Source organism: Poecile atricapillus, chromosome Z (assembly GCF_030490865.1).
Source record: "Poecile atricapillus isolate bPoeAtr1 chromosome Z, bPoeAtr1.hap1, whole genome shotgun sequence".
Lineage (NCBI taxonomy): Eukaryota > Metazoa > Chordata > Aves > Passeriformes > Paridae > Poecile > Poecile atricapillus.
Window position 1 is genome coordinate 135,714,633 of NC_081289.1, and position 18,563 is coordinate 135,733,195.

General features: G+C 39.2%; 1 protein-coding gene across 1 annotated transcript; it reads right to left on the minus strand.

The window, feature by feature from the left end:
• Positions 1-350: 350 nt before the first annotated feature.
• Positions 351-15,785, minus strand: SUB1 (SUB1 regulator of transcription). The gene is made up of 5 exons (XM_058826929.1): positions 15,682-15,785; positions 13,682-13,754; positions 12,183-12,302; positions 6,252-6,360; positions 351-3,497 (listed from the first exon to the last, which is right to left on the minus strand). Exons 2-5 carry the CDS (start codon positions 13,751-13,753, stop codon positions 3,418-3,420), a joined length of 381 nt encoding a protein of 126 aa, XP_058682912.1. The 5' UTR covers position 13,754; positions 15,682-15,785; the 3' UTR covers positions 351-3,417.
• Positions 15,786-18,563: the final 2,778 nt, after the last annotated feature.

An 18,563-nucleotide genomic window follows, 5' to 3' on the forward strand; every position in this document is an offset into this window, starting at 1 on the left:
CAAAGAGAAAAAAGATAATCAGCCAATCTCACAACAGTAACAACTTACCAGGTACCTTCCTCCTAGCCGATGCTTGAAAATGTGTTTCCATCTACTGCTTCTGTATTTACGCAATAGTTGTTCTTATCCTAGTAAAAAATTTCTATCCCTCTGAGCTACAGTTTCTCACCCGCAAACACAGACCAAATAGAAAATGATGAAGTTTTCAAATTTCCGAATTACAACAGTTGCAAGAAACAAACAGTAGGTACCATAACATAATAGTGAAGCTAATTTTCTATTAAAAATAACACTCTGTCAACGGAAGTATTTTTTTTTATTTTCAAGTGTTCAAATTGTTATTACATATATGCCATTTAACTCTTTTTTATTTGAACATTAAGGTATTACAGTTGAAGGGCTCATATTTCCAGTGGCCTCTCTGCTTTGGACATCACCAGAGCAAAACAGGAAACATTCCACATGGCTAACAAGAAGACATTTGAGTTACCAGATTTACAATCATCAATCTCTTTTTGCTAACAAATCACATACATACATAACCAGGGCCATTTTCTTTAGAAGAAATAGCAAAATTAGTACTGCATTTGTTTATTTTCAATATGAACATCTCTACATATGAGCAACATGGTACATGACAGTTTGATTATCACACACACAGCTCTGTGATGTGTTTTTTTCCCCCTAGGCTCCACAGTAGGCCTAATTTATAAAACATATTGCTAATATGCCCTGCATAAACACTAAGAATCAGATCTTTTGTCACCTAAATGGCAAAGGGAGCAGTGCTTTTATCTCACATTAGACAGCCTTGTCATACATGCACAATTTTCTTCCATGGACACTTCTACACATACCCTAGCTAACACTGTCTGCAAAAAATAATCTTTATTCAAAAAAGATTTGAATTTTCTTCTCAAATTAGAGAAGCTACAGATGATTACATGAAAAATCACTAGCATTTATTTCAAAATAATACTGAATGTGTCACACTTACTGAGGTTACTTGTATATTACCATATTAAAAGCACATCAGTCATCTGATGAAGTCATCCCATTTTGAATTCATCCATGAAACTGATTTGTCTCTTTTGATACTACTAAGCCATAGTTCATGTCTAACAAATACTAATTTCTTTGAATTTCTCTGCCATCAATTTCCACATGAAAACTAATTGCTATATTAAACCTTTTCACTTACTCTCCCTAAATGAATGATTTTAATTTCCCACCCTCCTGAACATAATTCACCTATTAGAACAGCAATCTAAGTGAGGACAATCTTCCCTCTAACATAACCATGTGCTTTTAAGTAGCCACTTCAAAGATCTGAGGTAAAAAGCATGAAATCTGTTGCAAAATTTCAGACTTAAAGGAACAAAATCACATTATATAGATTGCAATAAAAAACACCTAGAACCTGTCTATAGTGATCTGAAGCAATTTATTTCATTCACTCATCTGTGAAATTTTAGCAGCTATTTCATATTTATTGTATTTGGTCCAAATAGCCCTATATGTTGTTAAGAGTCACTCAAAAAAGAATGCTGTGCCCAAAACTACATCTGCTATCACAAACATCTCTTCACCTTTTTATTCACCCTGCTATTAAGCAGTTCTTAAATACTTGTGATTTCTTGAGCCATACAAAAACAGATCTTAATTTTATTTGTAATATGTCAACAATGGGTAAGTTAAAAAGCAAGTGAAGATACGTGATGTATTTAAACTAAACAACATGCACTTAATTTGATGAAGTCTCTGTTCCTCAGCCTTTAATACCTATTTGAATTATGAACTCTGCAGCACATAGACAGAATATGGCACTTGCAGACATGATTGTAATATAAACAACTATATCAAAATGTTCTGTAACTAAACAAACAGTAAATCTTGTTTATCTATACAAAATTTAGAGACTATGTTATCATTAAATGGGAAAATTACACTAATTAAGTTGGACATTCACTAGTCTTGATATGTCCTTTTTCATAAAGTTTTTTTATCTTCTTGCTTTGCTTAATTATTTCAGAAAATGAACTCCTCCAATTCTGCTTCCGTTTCTTCACTGCAGTTATTTTTTGCCAGCAAACTTTGATCTTGCACCATTAACTTCCATCCTGGTGTGCCCTTTTTACATCTCCGAGTTATCCATCACATTCTCCCTCTTCTCCTTCCCATTGTTTGTGACTCAGAATCCCTTCCTCTAGGGCAGCATCTTGTGTAACAGAGCTTCCACGGGGCAGAGGCTTTTCTGTCCAGGAGGTAGCAGGGCTGACCAGCCAAGCTCACTGGGTCATGGTCCACCGTGTACTGGGTAAGCTCCCTGTGCGCGCTAAGCGCCTTCTGCACAAAGATAAACCAGCTGCGCACACGTGAGCTACGGAAAGCAACCTGAGTTCGGTGGCCTGGGCAGGCAGCATGGATGGGGCAGAAACATGACAGACAGACATTTTGGCTGCAGCAGTTTTAACCCTGTTTTGATTGTTTAACCTGTGTTATAGTCTAACTTAAGCATCATTGTTTAGACAATACTTTCAAATGAACAAAAACCCTAAAGCCAGATAAACCACACCTTTTCTATGGAATAACTGATTAGTATGTATTCCAGAATTAATTTAATGCAAACCTTGAAGAGTGTACTAATAACCACATTTGGAGCTTTTAAATACTGAATTATTCTGAGGTATATGTCTATTACTGTTAAAGTTTATGCTTCACATCTAAAGACCAAGAAAGAAGGCTACCTGTATTTTCTAGGTAAAGCAAGCTATAGAAAAATGGGAAGAGAGAGCACGTGTTGTGTTTTCAAGTGTTATTGTTTAGCATAATCCTTCATGCAAGTAATGCAGAAAAAGCTATATATTAAAGACTGTTTACATCTGAATAAAAGGGTAAATTAGCAAATACAGTACTGAAAATTATCTACAAAAATCTGTTTTTCCAAGTATTCACTGTTTGTATCAAGTCTTAAAGCAGAAAGCTGCAGGGCAATACCAAAGAAAATGGAAAAAAAGAAAAAATGAAACTGAGACATTTTAAGAAATCCCCTCAGAAAACAAATTCATATTAACTGTAAACTAAACTGAAGTTAAAACAATGACTAAAGCTATTAGGTGGCCTTATCAGCAAACACCTTCAATCAAAAGGCCATAAACAAGTATGCTTTACATATTACTTGATTTGTTTATTTAACACCATGGGGTGAAAGCAACACAATTCCTTTTAGTAAAGTATACACAAATAGCCTCACTCAGAATACACTTTTAATGCACATAAAAAAAGTATTCATCTTACAAATTGTTTTGCAATCCAAATATACAATAGCTTGGAAAACAATATTTTAGAAAACTAAAGCCAATGTAAAAAGACTGCTTAATACAACTAAATGATAAAAGTTTTTGTATGGCTCTGCCTTTAGAGTTTTCTTACTGCATCATCAATATCAGAAATCTGTTCCTTCAGCTGGTTCCACTGTTCTGGATTTAAAGAAATACCTGAAAAGCATAAAAAATAAACACTTAAGACAAAAAAAATTGTGGTGCAGGATCTTCTGCAATTATTACAAAGGCTGCTTTCATACACAATACCTATGTTATAATATCAATACTTGAGTTACTTCAACAACTGTCTTAGTTACAAAGTGAAACTACACATTTCCAACACTTCAACTTAACCTGAAGTTATTTCTAGATAACTAACCTGAAGTTATCTCTAGACACATTTACAAAGAAAATGTGTGTAACAAATAATTTTACTAGTACTAGGCCAAACACAAGAAGTGAAATACAACTCTGGCCTTGACAGAAGGCAGTACAAAAGCCCTGGCTGATAATTAGGAAATCATTTGTACTCCCGTTGGTTCCTAAAAGCTGTACCTATGCAGAGAGGTCTGCTGTGCACTTCTCAAGTACCTTAATTCTGGCTTTTCCCACTTTTGTTTCTTAAAGCACTGTAAATAACAGATGCTGAAAATAACCTTTTGGAGAGACTCTATCACTCCCTAGCACTCACAAACCAACAGCAAAGTTACTTTTTACCTCAAGTTCTCTATAGTTTCTAGTGACATTCAACCAATAATCATTCAGTACCCCGCAACCCATCATTTCACTTCTAAATTTGATCTCAACTTCCTCTCAAGCTTGAGTACAGGCATGTTTCATTTCAACTTTGGTCTATGCACTCTTACCCTAAAATTTCTACACCCACTCTGTGGAAAGCGCAGGCTCCCAGTCCTCTCATACTTTCTCCTGTCAAGCTGTTCCACTAATTACTCCCACTCTCCCCTCCAAGTGATAGTTTTTCTTCATTGCTCTCTCCCTGAAGGTGGAGCAGGACCTGAAAACAGCTGAAACTTTGAATTCCATTTTTGGAGACCATAGCCTTTTCTTTTCTCTACCATCAGTGTCTTATCAGAGCACCACCACAACTTTAAGCAGTTAGTGTACACAGAACTTCACTAAGCAGTCTTTCACCAGCCTTTGAAGGGCAGGTTTCATCTGAAAACAGGTCAGGTCTGCTAACGATTATTAGGGGACTTAAATGTCATAAAGACGTCCCTCAACCACAGACCAGATGAACCAAACAAAATTCAGACCTGCTGCTTGAGACATGCCAGGTTTATTTTTATTATAAAATTTTGACTGCTTATTATACTGGTTTCAGGATAGCTAGATGAGCTGCCTATGAGTGCATCAAGGAAGTATTAGACTAACAGTTTATCAGACCTAACTTTATCATAACAAAATTTAGACTCTTTTGCTGCATTGATTAACACTTCTATTTGCATCATGTCGTTTTTGTCACTTGGCCCTCCCATCAAATCCTGTTGTAGTTTGCCATTCAAAGTACATATACTATTGCATTCTACCCTAAAACACAAAACAAAGTCCTTAGAAGTAACCTTTTCCATCAACTAGCAACAAACCAAAAAACAGCAATTCTCCTGTTGAGCATCAGTATACCTCTTCATGCAAACCTCTTCTCAGTGGTTATTCAAGAAATGCTGAAAATGCTTCTCAGATTTTCTAAATGACTGTTTACTGAATTGCTCCTGAACACATCGAAAGAATGTAACAAACTATGGTGATTATACATTACATTTCTTCAAACTTCAAACTTAGGAGACTGCCAGTACATGAGGCTGGGGAACGACCTTTTGCAACAGCATGTACTGACAGGACAGGGAGGAATGACTGTAAACTGGAAGTGGGTAGATTTAGATTGGGAATTAGGAAGAAATTCTTTACTGTGAGCGTGATGATGCACTGGCAAAGGTTGCCCAGAGAAGCTGCAAATGTCCCACCCCTGGAAGTCTGGAAGCGCTCAAGGCCAGGCTGGATGAGGCTCTGAGCAACCTAGTCTAGTGGAAGGTGTCCCTGCCCACAGTAGGGAGTGAGTAGGGTTGAACAAGATGATATTCAAGGTCCCTTCCAACCCAAACCATTCTGTGGTCCTATGAATCTGCAGGGCTGAATGTTTTATACATACATTTCACTGATGCTATACAAAAATGGATAAATTTAGGCTTTTCAAAGAGAAGCAACATAACATTAAGCATAGCACCACTACAGCAACTGTCCTGCAATCCCCATCTTGAGATGTGCAAATTCTGGAAATGGTTCACAGTGAAGCCTTGCCATGAAAAACAACTGTTTAAGTGTCAGCTGGAAGTACAAAGTAAGTGTGTTGTGCTACAGATTACAACTTGGGACACTTGAGATATTTTCTCCTCAACTAAATCTTTTTTAACAATATTTTTTCATAATTAGTCAAATTAAATGTTTAGGTAATTTTAATCTAAAATACAATAGAAACAGAAGGACATGGTTGGTTTACCAAAATTTGAAACTTATAAGAATGATTAAATATTTTCCATTAACTCTGAAATAAGAAATCCAACCGTAAGAAGAAAGTTGGTTCATTAAGTTTATCAGCTGACGGGACGGAAGATATGGCTATGGTATAAGCACGTTTATAACACCCTTACCAAATTTGCTTGTATTTGACACCTTGCTTTACATAAAGCCTGGAGGATCTCTTTAGGAAAACAGACTCAGGCCAAAAACACACTTTTATCCATAACATACAGATAAAACTAACTCTTTGTAATAAGAAAGAAAAAAATAAAAAGTAAAAAATATACTCATAAAGTGTCATGTAGCAACAAAGTAGAAAAATATGATATAGGAAGTTCTACTGGACAATGCAAACCATGTTTTAATACAAAGTAACATGAAGCAGAACAATACCTTTTCTGCCAGGCTTCATTTCACCTTCTTGATCCATCCAATATTCTCTAATATCAATTAAGACTTTCCCTTTAAAGTCCCGAACACTGACATACCTCATTTTGCCAATCTGTCAAAACACATATAATGGTCTATTAGGTATTTTACATATTAGAGCATTCACTTTCCCCAGCAGCATTAGACTCTTGACATGTGACACTGCACACTGCAGCTTATTTTAGACACCACAGAAACAACTAGATTAAAAGCTTAATTCAGAGTAGTCAGTAGGCTAATAAGTAACGACTTAAAACTGATTGAGCAGGCAATGCTCAATGCAAAAGCAGCTCTCCTAGAAAAAAAATACCTGTATTCTTTACATGCTTGCATCTAGCAAGTCATAAACTTACTGTCTTCTGACAAAAAAAGATTTCCTTTCTTTGCAACAGTTCTAAACAAAGGAGGAAAAAGGGAACACTACTCCCAAATCTAAACTTTAGTCCATTCCACAAGTACAGAAAGCAAATTAGGTGTTCATGTGGGATACCTTCCCCGTTTTTTTTAACACCGTAATTACAGATGGAAGTGAAGCTAGCCACCACCAACTGTCCCATACCCACTCCCAGGTCCTCACTGGTACCTCAAAGGTAGGTCTTCAAAAAAAGCAGTCAAATATTTTAAGTTTACCAGCACGTAGCACAGCATGAACTTTTGGAACTTGGATTTTGGAATTCCGTAATTTTCAAACCAGTGTCATAATTGAATTACAAGGACATCTCTTTTTTGGGGGGGTGGAGTGGGCAGAAGTTGGGGAAGAATCATACTACCAACTATGCATATTACCAACTACACTACATGTTTGGGCTTATTTAATATCTTTCCAAATATGATAAAAAAACTATCTATTCATATCAATTCCAAGTACAAGGTGGATTTGAGAACCAAAAACTAGATAATTAAAATACAATAAAAACCAAATTTTTTGCAATTCTAAGAAATCCCCTGAATTCTGCATGTACTTCCTGGATACACTTTATATAACAAAAGAACAAATTCTAAAGGAAATAATTTTTAAATAAAATATTCCTTCCTGGTAAAACACTACCCTTCAACTTCTTTTATCTCTGCATGTTGTATTTTGATACAATTTAAGGATGGGCCCTACACTTCTGGCCCAAAACCACTAGGTTTAAGTTTGACAAAAAAGAATTAAGAATTCAAATCAACAAGAATAATTCACAGAAGTTTAACTCATATGCCCTCACTTCACAAGATAGAAATATAAATACTTTATCTCTGCTTAAACAGATTTTTCTTCTTCTGCAGATGCTATATGACATCTAAAATTGATTTTAAAACAACTAGGACTTTTTAGATAACACAAGTCTGAAGCACTTCTCCTACTTCAAAGCATCCTTTAAAATTAAGAAGACATTACTGTTCATAAGACAGAATTTTTAATTGATAATTACAATACAAATTTAAAAAACAAATACAATACAAATTTAAAAAACAAATACAATACAAATTTAAAACTCAAAAATAAAAGTATAATGCTATGGCAGCTTAGATCTTTCAGATCAAACCTGGTACCATGCCCAAGTCCATCTGCACTCCTGGCAAAAAATATCCTAAATAGCCTACATGGAAAACATTTCTTGGTTTTACCCTTTAACACTCCAATAACTTTTAAGGTCACCTCTAGGAAGAGCTTCCATCAGGAGCACTCTGCAGCACCATTTTTTTTCCCATGGCTACTGAATTATATTAGTACCTTCCCAAATAATTCCTGATTAGTTGTAAGAAATAAAATCTAATTCAATATAGCAGATTACAGCTGCAAATATAGTAAAAACGTTTAGAATGTGATTATCAAGGATAAGAAAAGACTATCTCTTAATCCAACTACAATAAGGTGAGGGGCAATAACACAAACTTCACACTCACTTGATCATTAAGTCTACCTTAGATAAAAGTATTTCTCTATGTAAATGCTGAAATTAGATTTCATATCACATCTAGATTTCACATGAATGTTGCCATTAAATTTCAGATATTTAGTTGAACTCTGTATAAAAGTTGCCACTACTATAATTTTTAAATACTTAACTAGTTACATAAATTTATGTTCCTTGATACTTAGCTATCTGTAACTCTTGTACAGGTTCATTTCTGAACAATACTTTTTTCATGCACCTGCTGATAACATTAATTTCAATGATTGAAGGTATTTTTGTATCTCTATAACCAGAGCAGCATTCCAAGGGCTGCTGTACTGGGAGGAAATAGTTTTCTTCACGTTGGCTGATGTGGGGCTGTGTTTCGGCTGTGTGCTGAACACAGAGATGTTTTAGTTACTGCTGAGCAGAGCTTACACAGAGCCAAGGCCTTTCCTGCTTCTCACACTGCCACGCTGGCAGGGAAGCTGGGGGTGCTTGGGAGACCGGGAGGAGACACAGCCAGGAGAGGTGACCCCAACTGACCAAAGGGCCATTCCAGACCATGTGACATCTTGTTCAGGATATAAAGTGCAGGGAAGAAGAGGGAAGGGGACATGTTTGGCGTGATGACATTTGTCTTCCCAAGTGACACTTGGATGTGATGGGCACTGCTCTCCTGGAGATGTCTGAACTCCTGCCTGCCCATTGGAAGTGATGAATTAACTCTTTGCTTTGTTTTGCTTGCATGTGTGGCTTCTGCTTTCCCTATGAAATGTTTTTTATCTCAACCCTCGAGTTTTCCAGCTTTTACCCTTCCAATTGCCCTCACTGGTGGGGGTGTGAGGGAGTGGCTGCCTGGGGCTTGGCTGCTGGCTGGGGTTAAACCAAGACAGTCATCATGATTTATAGAAAAGTACCAAGGTGCAGTTCAACCTTCACAGAGAAGTTCATATACTTTTTATTAAATAGTAGAGATCCTTAGATTACACTACTCTATTGTAGTATAATAAATCAGTAAACATTAAAACCCTTATTTCCAGGTTTCTGTTTCTTAGAATAAAAAGCACTGAACTGTATCTCGGTTTCTTTCTGAGATATGCAACTAAATTCCTATGTGAGTTTCAGCAATCCAACTTTTTCATCCTTTTTCCTGTTTCCAGTTTTTCTGGATTAAACTATGCACACACAGAGCAAGCATAAATAGCAAAAAAACCTCCCTCTTCCCTAGCCAATAACCATAAGTAAGGAGGACAAGACTCCTGTAAATAGTGACATCTGCAACAAAGCAAATTGTGAAATGCATCAGTGACCACCTAAGTTTCATAATTAGTGTGCTAAACCAATCATAGTTTCAGGAATCATAAATTTCTACGTCTACCTTCTTTCAGGAGCCTATGATAACGACATTGAGAAATTAAACTGGAAAAATCAAAGAACTTACTTCTCACAAGCCAAAACCCAAATATGATGAAAACTCAAAAAAACAAACAAATAAACAAGAAAAAAAAAAACAAACCCCAAACTTTGGGAGTTGGACAGAACAACACAGAGACAACCTCTGAAGTAGCAATTTCAGTTCAATGCATGATCATGCAGTGTGGTTCTGCTCCGGGTAGTCATTAATGAATCCTGACAAACCTTATCCAAATCAGGCATAGGTAGATGATAGGATTAGTCAAACCAACCAAAGCACATGGTGCAGAGCTCAGGCTGGCTTGAAGCCTCAGACAGGAATCTACTGCATCAAGGCTAAACCCTTTCACATTAACACAAGTAATGCCTATCCTTAAGGCCTCGAGTAATACATCACACATGGGAGTAACAAATTTCTGCAACCTAACAGCATACAAATCCTTCAAGCTGCAGAGTATACTAGGTTCCCTATAAAACCTAGTAAGGCCAAGACATGCAAATACATAAAATACAACTTGTCTCTTACATTAAACAAAAAGTGTTCTGCTTAACACTTTTCTTTGTAAGCAGTTGCAAAAAAAACTACACCAACAATCTCAAACAAAAATACAAAATGTAGATCTTTATAAAAATGATGAACCTTCTGAATACAGCAGTCACAATGAGCTCTATATTAAGGGAATCTGTATGCTTCAAGAACACAGCCTGAGGGTGTAGAACAAGACTCTTGGTTCCACATCATTTGCAGCCACTCCCACACACAATATGGACACCATAGAACTTGTGACTATCCTATGAATGCTTTACAGCCTGATTTTCATCAGCTGAAGCCACTCTTGTAAAGCTATACTGCAAAGTCACTTCCACATCAGAGATCATTTTACTGCTGTGAGAGAGAAACTCTCCAGAAAGGTTTATAGTATCACCAAGAGGCCTAGAACAAACAAAACTACATCTAAAAAATTTACGAGCACACCCTCCTGGGTAGCGGGGGAAAAGGGGGAGTATCCTCAGACCTACTGTGGTTGTATTTCTATACTTCAACATTTGCACATTAGTTATTGCACAAAAGGCAGACTACAAAAACTGACAGTGCTTCACCATAACACAGTGAGTGATCTAAAAAATATTTTATTGTTGATTACTTCAAAGGCAGGCACAGACTGGGTAACTGATATTTTAGGTCAAGGTGATATCCAAAGATTCTTATGCTACTCAACACCAGAAAAACCCTGTTCTTGTCAGAGTAATATGAATCCTCTACTGTCTGTTTTTAGTAACTTCTTATTATCTTAGGTCAAAGCAGTTTCAAGAAACCAGATCATGCATACTTTCACTTTTATTTGAAAGGGTCTGGGTGTGTTTCTGCATCAGGGGAACACTAGAACTTTTAGTTTTCTCCAAGGCTGGAATTTCTGAACTTAGTACAACCATAGCAACTGGAATTTATGAACTTACTACAAACATAGCAGTAAGTTTACATATAGGTCTTTAGAATTCCACCTGCAGTTCACATCATAGGTTGTAGAATTCACTATTTCATTCTTCCTACATGGTTCAAAGCATCCCCAAGCAGAACTAAAAATATTATACACTTCCTTCAACACAGAAGTTCAGCATCAGACTTCAAATGAAGCTCCCCCTCTTAAACATAATTGGAAAAATAAGAATTCAGACATTAAAAGTAACTGCCACATTATCACAGTATCAGTTAAGCAGGTCTTCTCTCTAGAACAGACTTTTCTTCCCCTGTATTACTTCACATGGCTACAGCCCAGAACCATTTCATTTACATCACTCTGTGCTTGGGTCACCTCATTAGGCACCTTTCCCATACCCTTTCCCAAACCTGAGAATCAAAGCCTCAAGAATTTAAGTTCCTTTCCAGCCAGCTAGTCAGAGACCTTTAAAAGATCTTGATTCCCATTCCCAAAACAGCTAATTCTGAGCTGTATAACAGCTCTCTCACACACTGCTACTGCCTTGCCTAACCCTCGAACTGCAATACCCTGAATTCACAAATGCACCTTTCTATTGAAAAAATAGACGTTCATCCCATCTTAAAAACAAGGCAATACCACAAGTTACTATCTTTATGGATGTTCAGTAATCAGATCCTACATCATAACATAAAGGAACAAACAAAATTTATTCCAATATGCTGTCATAACACAGGAGGCCAAGATGCCCCTGACCTAGTTAAATAGGAACGAAGAGTCCAGACTTCGGTGTCCAAGAACATTTTTTTTCAAGAGCCCTAATTAAAAAAACATTTCCATGTAGAGACAAACCCAATCTAGTATTTAACATATACTGATGGTAAGTGCTGTCTTTACTGGCAAAATGACTACACAGAGCTATCAGGAGCAAAGTCATGAGAATGAGATCAATTGATACAACTCAGATTCTTTTACCCTGATGAAACCCAACCATGCTTTTCTGAGCATCTCATCTGAATGCCAGCATAGTAATCATCTGAGGCCAAGGATTCAGGAGGCCAAGCACTAGACTGTCAAGAAGTTCATATCACCTCATAAAATCTATACAACTTATGATGTAATGTCACTTTAAAGCAGGCTCTACAAGTCATCAATTTTACCTGAAACATATTCTCATCTCTGTTACTGCTTTGCTTAGAAGAAGCTGCACCTTTTGAACTTTCACCAGTCTTTTGTTTCTTGACAGGTTTTTCTGGAGTTACTTGCTTTTTCCGCTTTGCCTTGGAGCAAAACAAAAAAAGAAAAGCATAAGCCACAATTACTCTGTATGCTACAGATAAGTTTACATGGTATGTCACAGCCTACTACCAAGCAATGCACTTTATCACTTTCTTGCTGTGAAGGCAGGAATCCAATACTATACATTAGACTGGAATTTTAAAACTCCAAAATGAGCCTAATTCTGTTCTCAGTAAAGTAATACTTTGGTTTTAAAGAAAATTTAATCCCATCAAAATACATTTCAAAAATCCTTCTCTTTCTGCACAGTAACACTGTCAGTTCAGTAATTTTAATAAAAAAATTAAGTCTGATTGACATGGCACCCTCTTCTCCACTAAACAGAACAAAAGGTACAGAACAGCTTACAACACCTCACAAAAACAAACAAACAAACAAAAAAAAAACATAGCTAATGTAACGAATAAAGAATCTGGAAACCATATCTATCAGACCACTGTTTTTTTAAATAAGCATGTAATCACTGCCCACAGCATGACAAATTATGAGATGTTTTAAAGCATTCAGACAGTATCGATTGTAAATCAGATTACCCAGGGAAGCTACAAAGTTCGTATTTCTACTCACGTGGAAATAGGAGACCAGACCTATTCATGTACTATACTACATTAAAAGACCTGGTGTCTGTGTTACCACCTAGCATTTCTTAAAGAAGATAAATTAACTAGCTTTTTTCTGGTTTTGTTCAAAATGATTGGTACAGCTATACAAACTTCTAACTTGAATAACTATTTAAATTAAATGGGAACATTTGATTTATATATTTAAAACAGCTGTCTTAAAATTTATCAATTCAAAGACACTCAGGTTGGCTCAGCTGTTAAGTGAGAAACTAGCAGACAGTGTAACAGCAAATTAAAGAAAATGAAACACAGAAAAAATTCCATGCAAACAAGATAAGCAAATGATACAAGGAGCATAGTGCAAGTGCAGATTTTTGTTATGGAGAAGTAATCTAGATACTAAAATGTCAGTGGGTGGCTGTAGGCATGTTCTCAAGTCCAAATTCTTGCCACCAGGGCAGTTGATATAGAAGCCTTCAGAAGCTTGCCACAAAGCAAAGAATCACAGGGAATTTGTGATTATCACATGGAATGGCATAAAGAAAACAAAGATCAACTAAAGAAAAAAACTTTTCTTCAGGGCAAAAATTATGCAATCCACCCATAGTTGGAAGGTGGGTTGTTTGGTTTTTGTTGTTGTAGTTGTTGAGATGGGTGGGTGGAAGAGAAAGTTTCTTAAAGTGTCTGATAAATCATACGGAATGACATGCATGTTGTGACATAATGCTCCCCTAATTCCTTAACCCGAACCTGAAACCAAAGAGTTAATACAGTAATGAACTGCATATATTGTTCACCTTTTTGTCAACTTCACTATCTGAATCACTGGCAGATGAGCTTGAAGATACAAGTTCCTTTGATTTAGGCATTCTGGGGAAAGAAAAATAACATGAGAACACTGTATAAGGAATGACATTCCATTTTGGCTCGAAAGCAATCTTCAAACCTGTTTGTACTGGCTCATCTTCTTTAAGCCCTCCTAAATATTTTCCTGCCTTTTCATTTAAGCTTTAATACGCACTGCAGATGCAGTATCAAGCACTCTTCCATCTTACATCTCTTCCTCTTTTTGCTGCAAGTGCATTAAAACACATTTAGTCCACATTAAATGCAGTGATTTGGCCTCTGAAATGTCTACATCAGAATGATTTTTCACAATTTTCATATAAGCCTGGACATGGCAAAACCCACAATGTAAAATACACAATACAATACTGCCCTCCAGCTGAATCCTTTCTACTACATCCACAAATATGAATTATTAACACTCTAGCAATATCTGTACTCTGACGTGGGCATTTCACACAGCTGGATTTGCAAGCAACATGCTGCACAGTTGTTACATAGGTGACACTTGAGCTCCCGCCTATAATTTAACAGTCTGAAATACACATCAGTTACAAAGAACTACAACACTGTAATTAATTTCTTCACTGCAACTTCAAATCATCAGTCACTGGTGACTATTAACTTGCTAGACAAGCAGACATTCAGCATTCCTTGAATGCGTGCTGCCAGGTGTCTTTGCACATCACCCTGGTATGCAAACATGTGGTTAGATATAGCGGTTACACATCTTCCCTGCTTGCTAGAAACTCTCTGTAACAAATACACAGCTAATTTGTTCTTTCTGAATAAAATTAAGCATCCCTGAAACTGTACAATACAAACCTTAGCTAGGAAAGGCCAAAATACTACAGAGTATCTTAGGAAAGAAAAAAGGAGTAACAGCGTTCTTAAACGGACACTGAAAAAAACCCTACATATGCAAATTTAAAAAAAAAACCAAACAACAAAGCAAACCAACAAAATGAAACAACCAAACCAGAGTCCAAATAATGCTAATGGATCAATGTGGTTCTAAAGTAGGGCAAAACCTGTGGTAATAGGTTGTAGCACAAGGTCGGAAGCTGCAGCACTGCACAGGATACAGGGTGTGAGGAAGCACACACAAGCCACGCTCTAGGATGGAGGTAGAGGAGCGCTGGAATGGGACAATGTGAAAATAAGCAAACGGATGACAGTGAGTAGGTGAGCCAACGGTGTTTCGGGGGATGACCCCGGGGTCCGCATGTAAAGGATAAAGGGACAATATGGAGGAAGGTATGGGCGGAAACTGGAGGAAATGGGGACGTGGGGTGGTGGATGCCCCCCGGGGAGAGCTGAGCGTGAGGAGACACCGCAGCGCCGGCGAGGGGGACGGGGTAAGCCGGGCCAAGGGAAAACGGAGAAAGGTAAGAAGACGAGCCAGGAACTCCAGGTAGGCGGATCCCAGCCGCCATTTTCCTCCCCTATTCCTCTTTTCCACGGCTCGTGTCGCCCCCCGAGGAAAAGAGTCGAGACCCGAATAAGGATGGGGGCGAGAGGATGGGCGGCCGAGAACGCCCAAGTCTTCCCGGGGCACGGTGGCAGCGAATGGACTGCGGGATACCCGTGGCGGGGCGGAGGAAAAGGATAGCAAGGAAACCAGCGGGGCACTGGTCGCCGGCGGGCCGGGAATGCTCCCAGCGAGGGGGGGAGCGCGGCCGGGCGCCATCTTCTCCCTCTACCAGACTGTGCCCCCCGACATGGCAGCTCCCCCTCGGCAGCGGTGGCTCGGTCTTCCCGCTCCACAGCGGGGTATCCCTCCCGCTGGGCACCGCGGGCACTCGAGGAACAAGGGGAAGTCTCGCCTCGGCGCCACCCGGCCGCGGCTGCTCCGATAGGGCCGGGAGGTGCAGCAGCGGGGTCCGTGGGAAGGGGCGCGCGGGAGAAAATGGCGGCGTGGCGGGGGCGCGCGAGGGGACCCAACACTCACGTCCTGCTCCGCGCGTGGCTCCTCCGCAGCGCAGCACAGGCGGAACTGACGCGGCTCGGAACGCCCGCCCCGGGCCGCTCACGTGAGGCGGCGGGGGGCGGCTTTAAAGGGGACGCGGCCCTTTGTCCCTGTCGTCGCTCGTTCCCGCCTCCCGAGGGGCGGGGGAGGGATCATAGTGCTGGAAAGGAGATTATACAGAATCACAGAAAATCCCAAATTGGCAGAGACCCACAGAGGATATCGACTCGATCTCCTGGCCCTGCACAGGACACTCCAAGAGTCGAACCTTGTGCCTGACAGCGTTGGCCGAACACTTCTTGGTACTGTGACTACCTCCCTGGGAAGCCCGTTTTAGTGCCCAACCACCTTCTCAGTGAAAAACCTCTTCCTGGTATCCAGCCTAAACCTCCCCTGACTCGCCATGGAATCCTCTCACTGGCCACGAGAGTAAAGAGATGGGTACCTGCCTCTCCGCTTCCCCTCGTGAGGGAGCTGTAGCCTGCGACGGACACGAGGAAGAATTTTTTCATGGGAACGATTAGATATTGCAATGGTCTTCCCGGGAGGGTGGTGGAGTCACTGTACCCGGAGATGTTTAAGGAAAGACTGGACATGGCACTGGGTCAGGTTGACGTGGTGGTGTTGAGTCATAAATTGGACTCGGTGGTCTCAACGGTCTTTCTTTTCCAAATTGATTCTGTCGTAATCTGGAGTGTCCCCTCAATCTTCTCCAGGCTGAAAAAAAAAAACCCAAACAAACCTAAAAAACCCCAAACGAACAAACACACACACACAAAAAAAAAACCCCTACAATAATTCATAAATAGCAGGGATTTTTCACGCGCTGCAGCGGTTCCTCGATGTCGCTCCGAGCCGCCCGAGCAGCGCCGTGAGTCCGGGTGCGGCCGCGGCCGCTTTGCATAGCGAAACCACGGCCCCGCCACACCTGGGGCGCGGCTCGGGAACCCCTCCTGATGGTTCCCCTCCTGATGGTTCCCCTTCTGCCACCGGATCCCCATTCTGCCGTCGGTGCCCCGGGTTTCCGTCTCTGCAGCTGGGGACAAGGGAGCATCAGGGCACCCATTCGGGCAGGCACCGCGGGGCTGAAGCACCGGGGATGAAAGGTTAAAGCTATCTCAGCGCCTCTTTTACACACCAACATTTTAAGAGCTGTCCAAGAAAATAACCTTGAAAACATACTGACAGTGTTGCTTTTTTCTGTAGCGTGTTCACACGGGGATGCATCCTGGGCACCCTGCTGAGGAGGGCTTGACACGGCTTAGTTGGCCTAAATGAATTCTGCTTCTGAGACACACCAAAGTGGAAGGGAGGTGAGGAAAGGGCCCTGTGCCCTCAGTATTGTAAGAGGCGATTTTTAACAGCCTTTGCAGACTGTGATAGGCCAGGCATGCTGTCAGACCACGAAGTGGCTTCATGTTGTGTCTTCTGTGTTACTTGTTTGAGCCTTTGAGTTTATGATGAATGTAATTTTATGAGTATATAATGAATATAATGAATTTAATGTTATTACTAACATTAAAATAGGGTCATGATTCACATGAAACTAACGCAGCTTGCTCCTGTTTGCTAATGACTTTGCTGCAATGGGCCATGTAGTCCTGTTGTGAGCAATGACAATTCATCAGACACCCAGTACCAGTTAAGTACTTTTCTTATTCTTACTAACTCTAGACTTACGCTTTTGCTACCACGTGAGTGTAATCTTTCTGTAAAAAGTGCAAGCAAACTATAAAAAATAGGAAGTGGACTGCGATCCCAGTCCTAGCTTCCAGGTAAAGTTGGTGTACAGGCTGAGTGAGCTGGTGGCTGATCGGCCTCCATAGTTTCAGTAACAAACACCAAATAATAAAGCATTGAAAAAGTTTTTTGTTTTTTTTTAATCGCAAAGATATCTGTTTACTAAAATGGTCCAGGAAGGCAAACATGTTTCAAGAGGGAATAATCCCCCAAAATCAGCATGAGCAGCTGCAAGTTCTAAGCAGGGTTTCTGAAAAAATACTTAAAGGAGGTGGACAAAGAGGTTTTCAGAGGGGGTCCATGAGGTTCTTAGAGCCCTCATCATGAAGTAAATTGGCTTTTGCTATGAGAAGTGGCTATCACTTCCTCACTTTAATAGCAGGAAAACAAGAAGGAAATACCAGAAAAAGGAACTGTGCTCATCTAAATAATCCTTGGTAACTTGCAGTTTCACGATGTCATCTGGGTCACAAAATAAAAAGAGAAATAGAAAAATATACAATTCTTACTGCATCTCTGACCTTTGGAAGATAAAAATATGATTGTTTAAACAAAGAGGAGGCAAAGCACAGTAAATTATATGCAAGCAATATAGTAATTTACACCACTACACCAACACCTGGCTTGTCAAGCCATGTAATTGTGGAAGATGAACAGATTATATTGTAATACTTAATGTTTAACTCCAAAAAGATCATCTCCATATATGTACTATTAATTTGTAAAAAAACATAGTTATTCTTTTCAACTAACTTTCACTAATTTTTCATCTTAGAAGCATAATGAGAGTTCAGGTATTTGTAATCCCTATATGCTTTGCTTTTTTACAGGCCAACACTTGGTACACAAAGAATGTTCAGGTTTTAATCAAATCATCAAGGAATTGTTTATTCAAATCAACAGTTCTTTTGCATTTTTAATCAATTCTTTCAGTCTTGACATAAATCAAATTGACTGAAAGAAACATTTTCTGCTGGCTCGTAAGGAGTTAATTTCTCCCACCTGCAGTATTTCCTCTAAAACAAGCACCAAGTTTATTTTTACAGCTAAATTCCTAAACAGCAGGTCAGTGAGGGGAAGGTTTCCTGCAACTGGATTTCATATTCTGCTTTTCAGGAATGATA

Coding starts and splice junctions, on each gene's coding strand:
- SUB1 (XM_058826929.1), bottom strand. CDS start 13,753: ATGCCTAAATCAAAGGAACTTGTATCTTCAAGCTCATCTGCCAGTGAT. Junction 12,303..13,681: donor ATAGTGAAGTTGACAAAAAG/GTGAACAATATA, acceptor TTTTGCTCCAAG/GCAAAGCGGAAAAAGCAAGT. Junction 3,498..6,251: donor AATGAAGCCTGGCAGAAAAG/GTATTGTTCTGC, acceptor TATGCTTTTCAG/GTATTTCTTTAAATCCAGAA.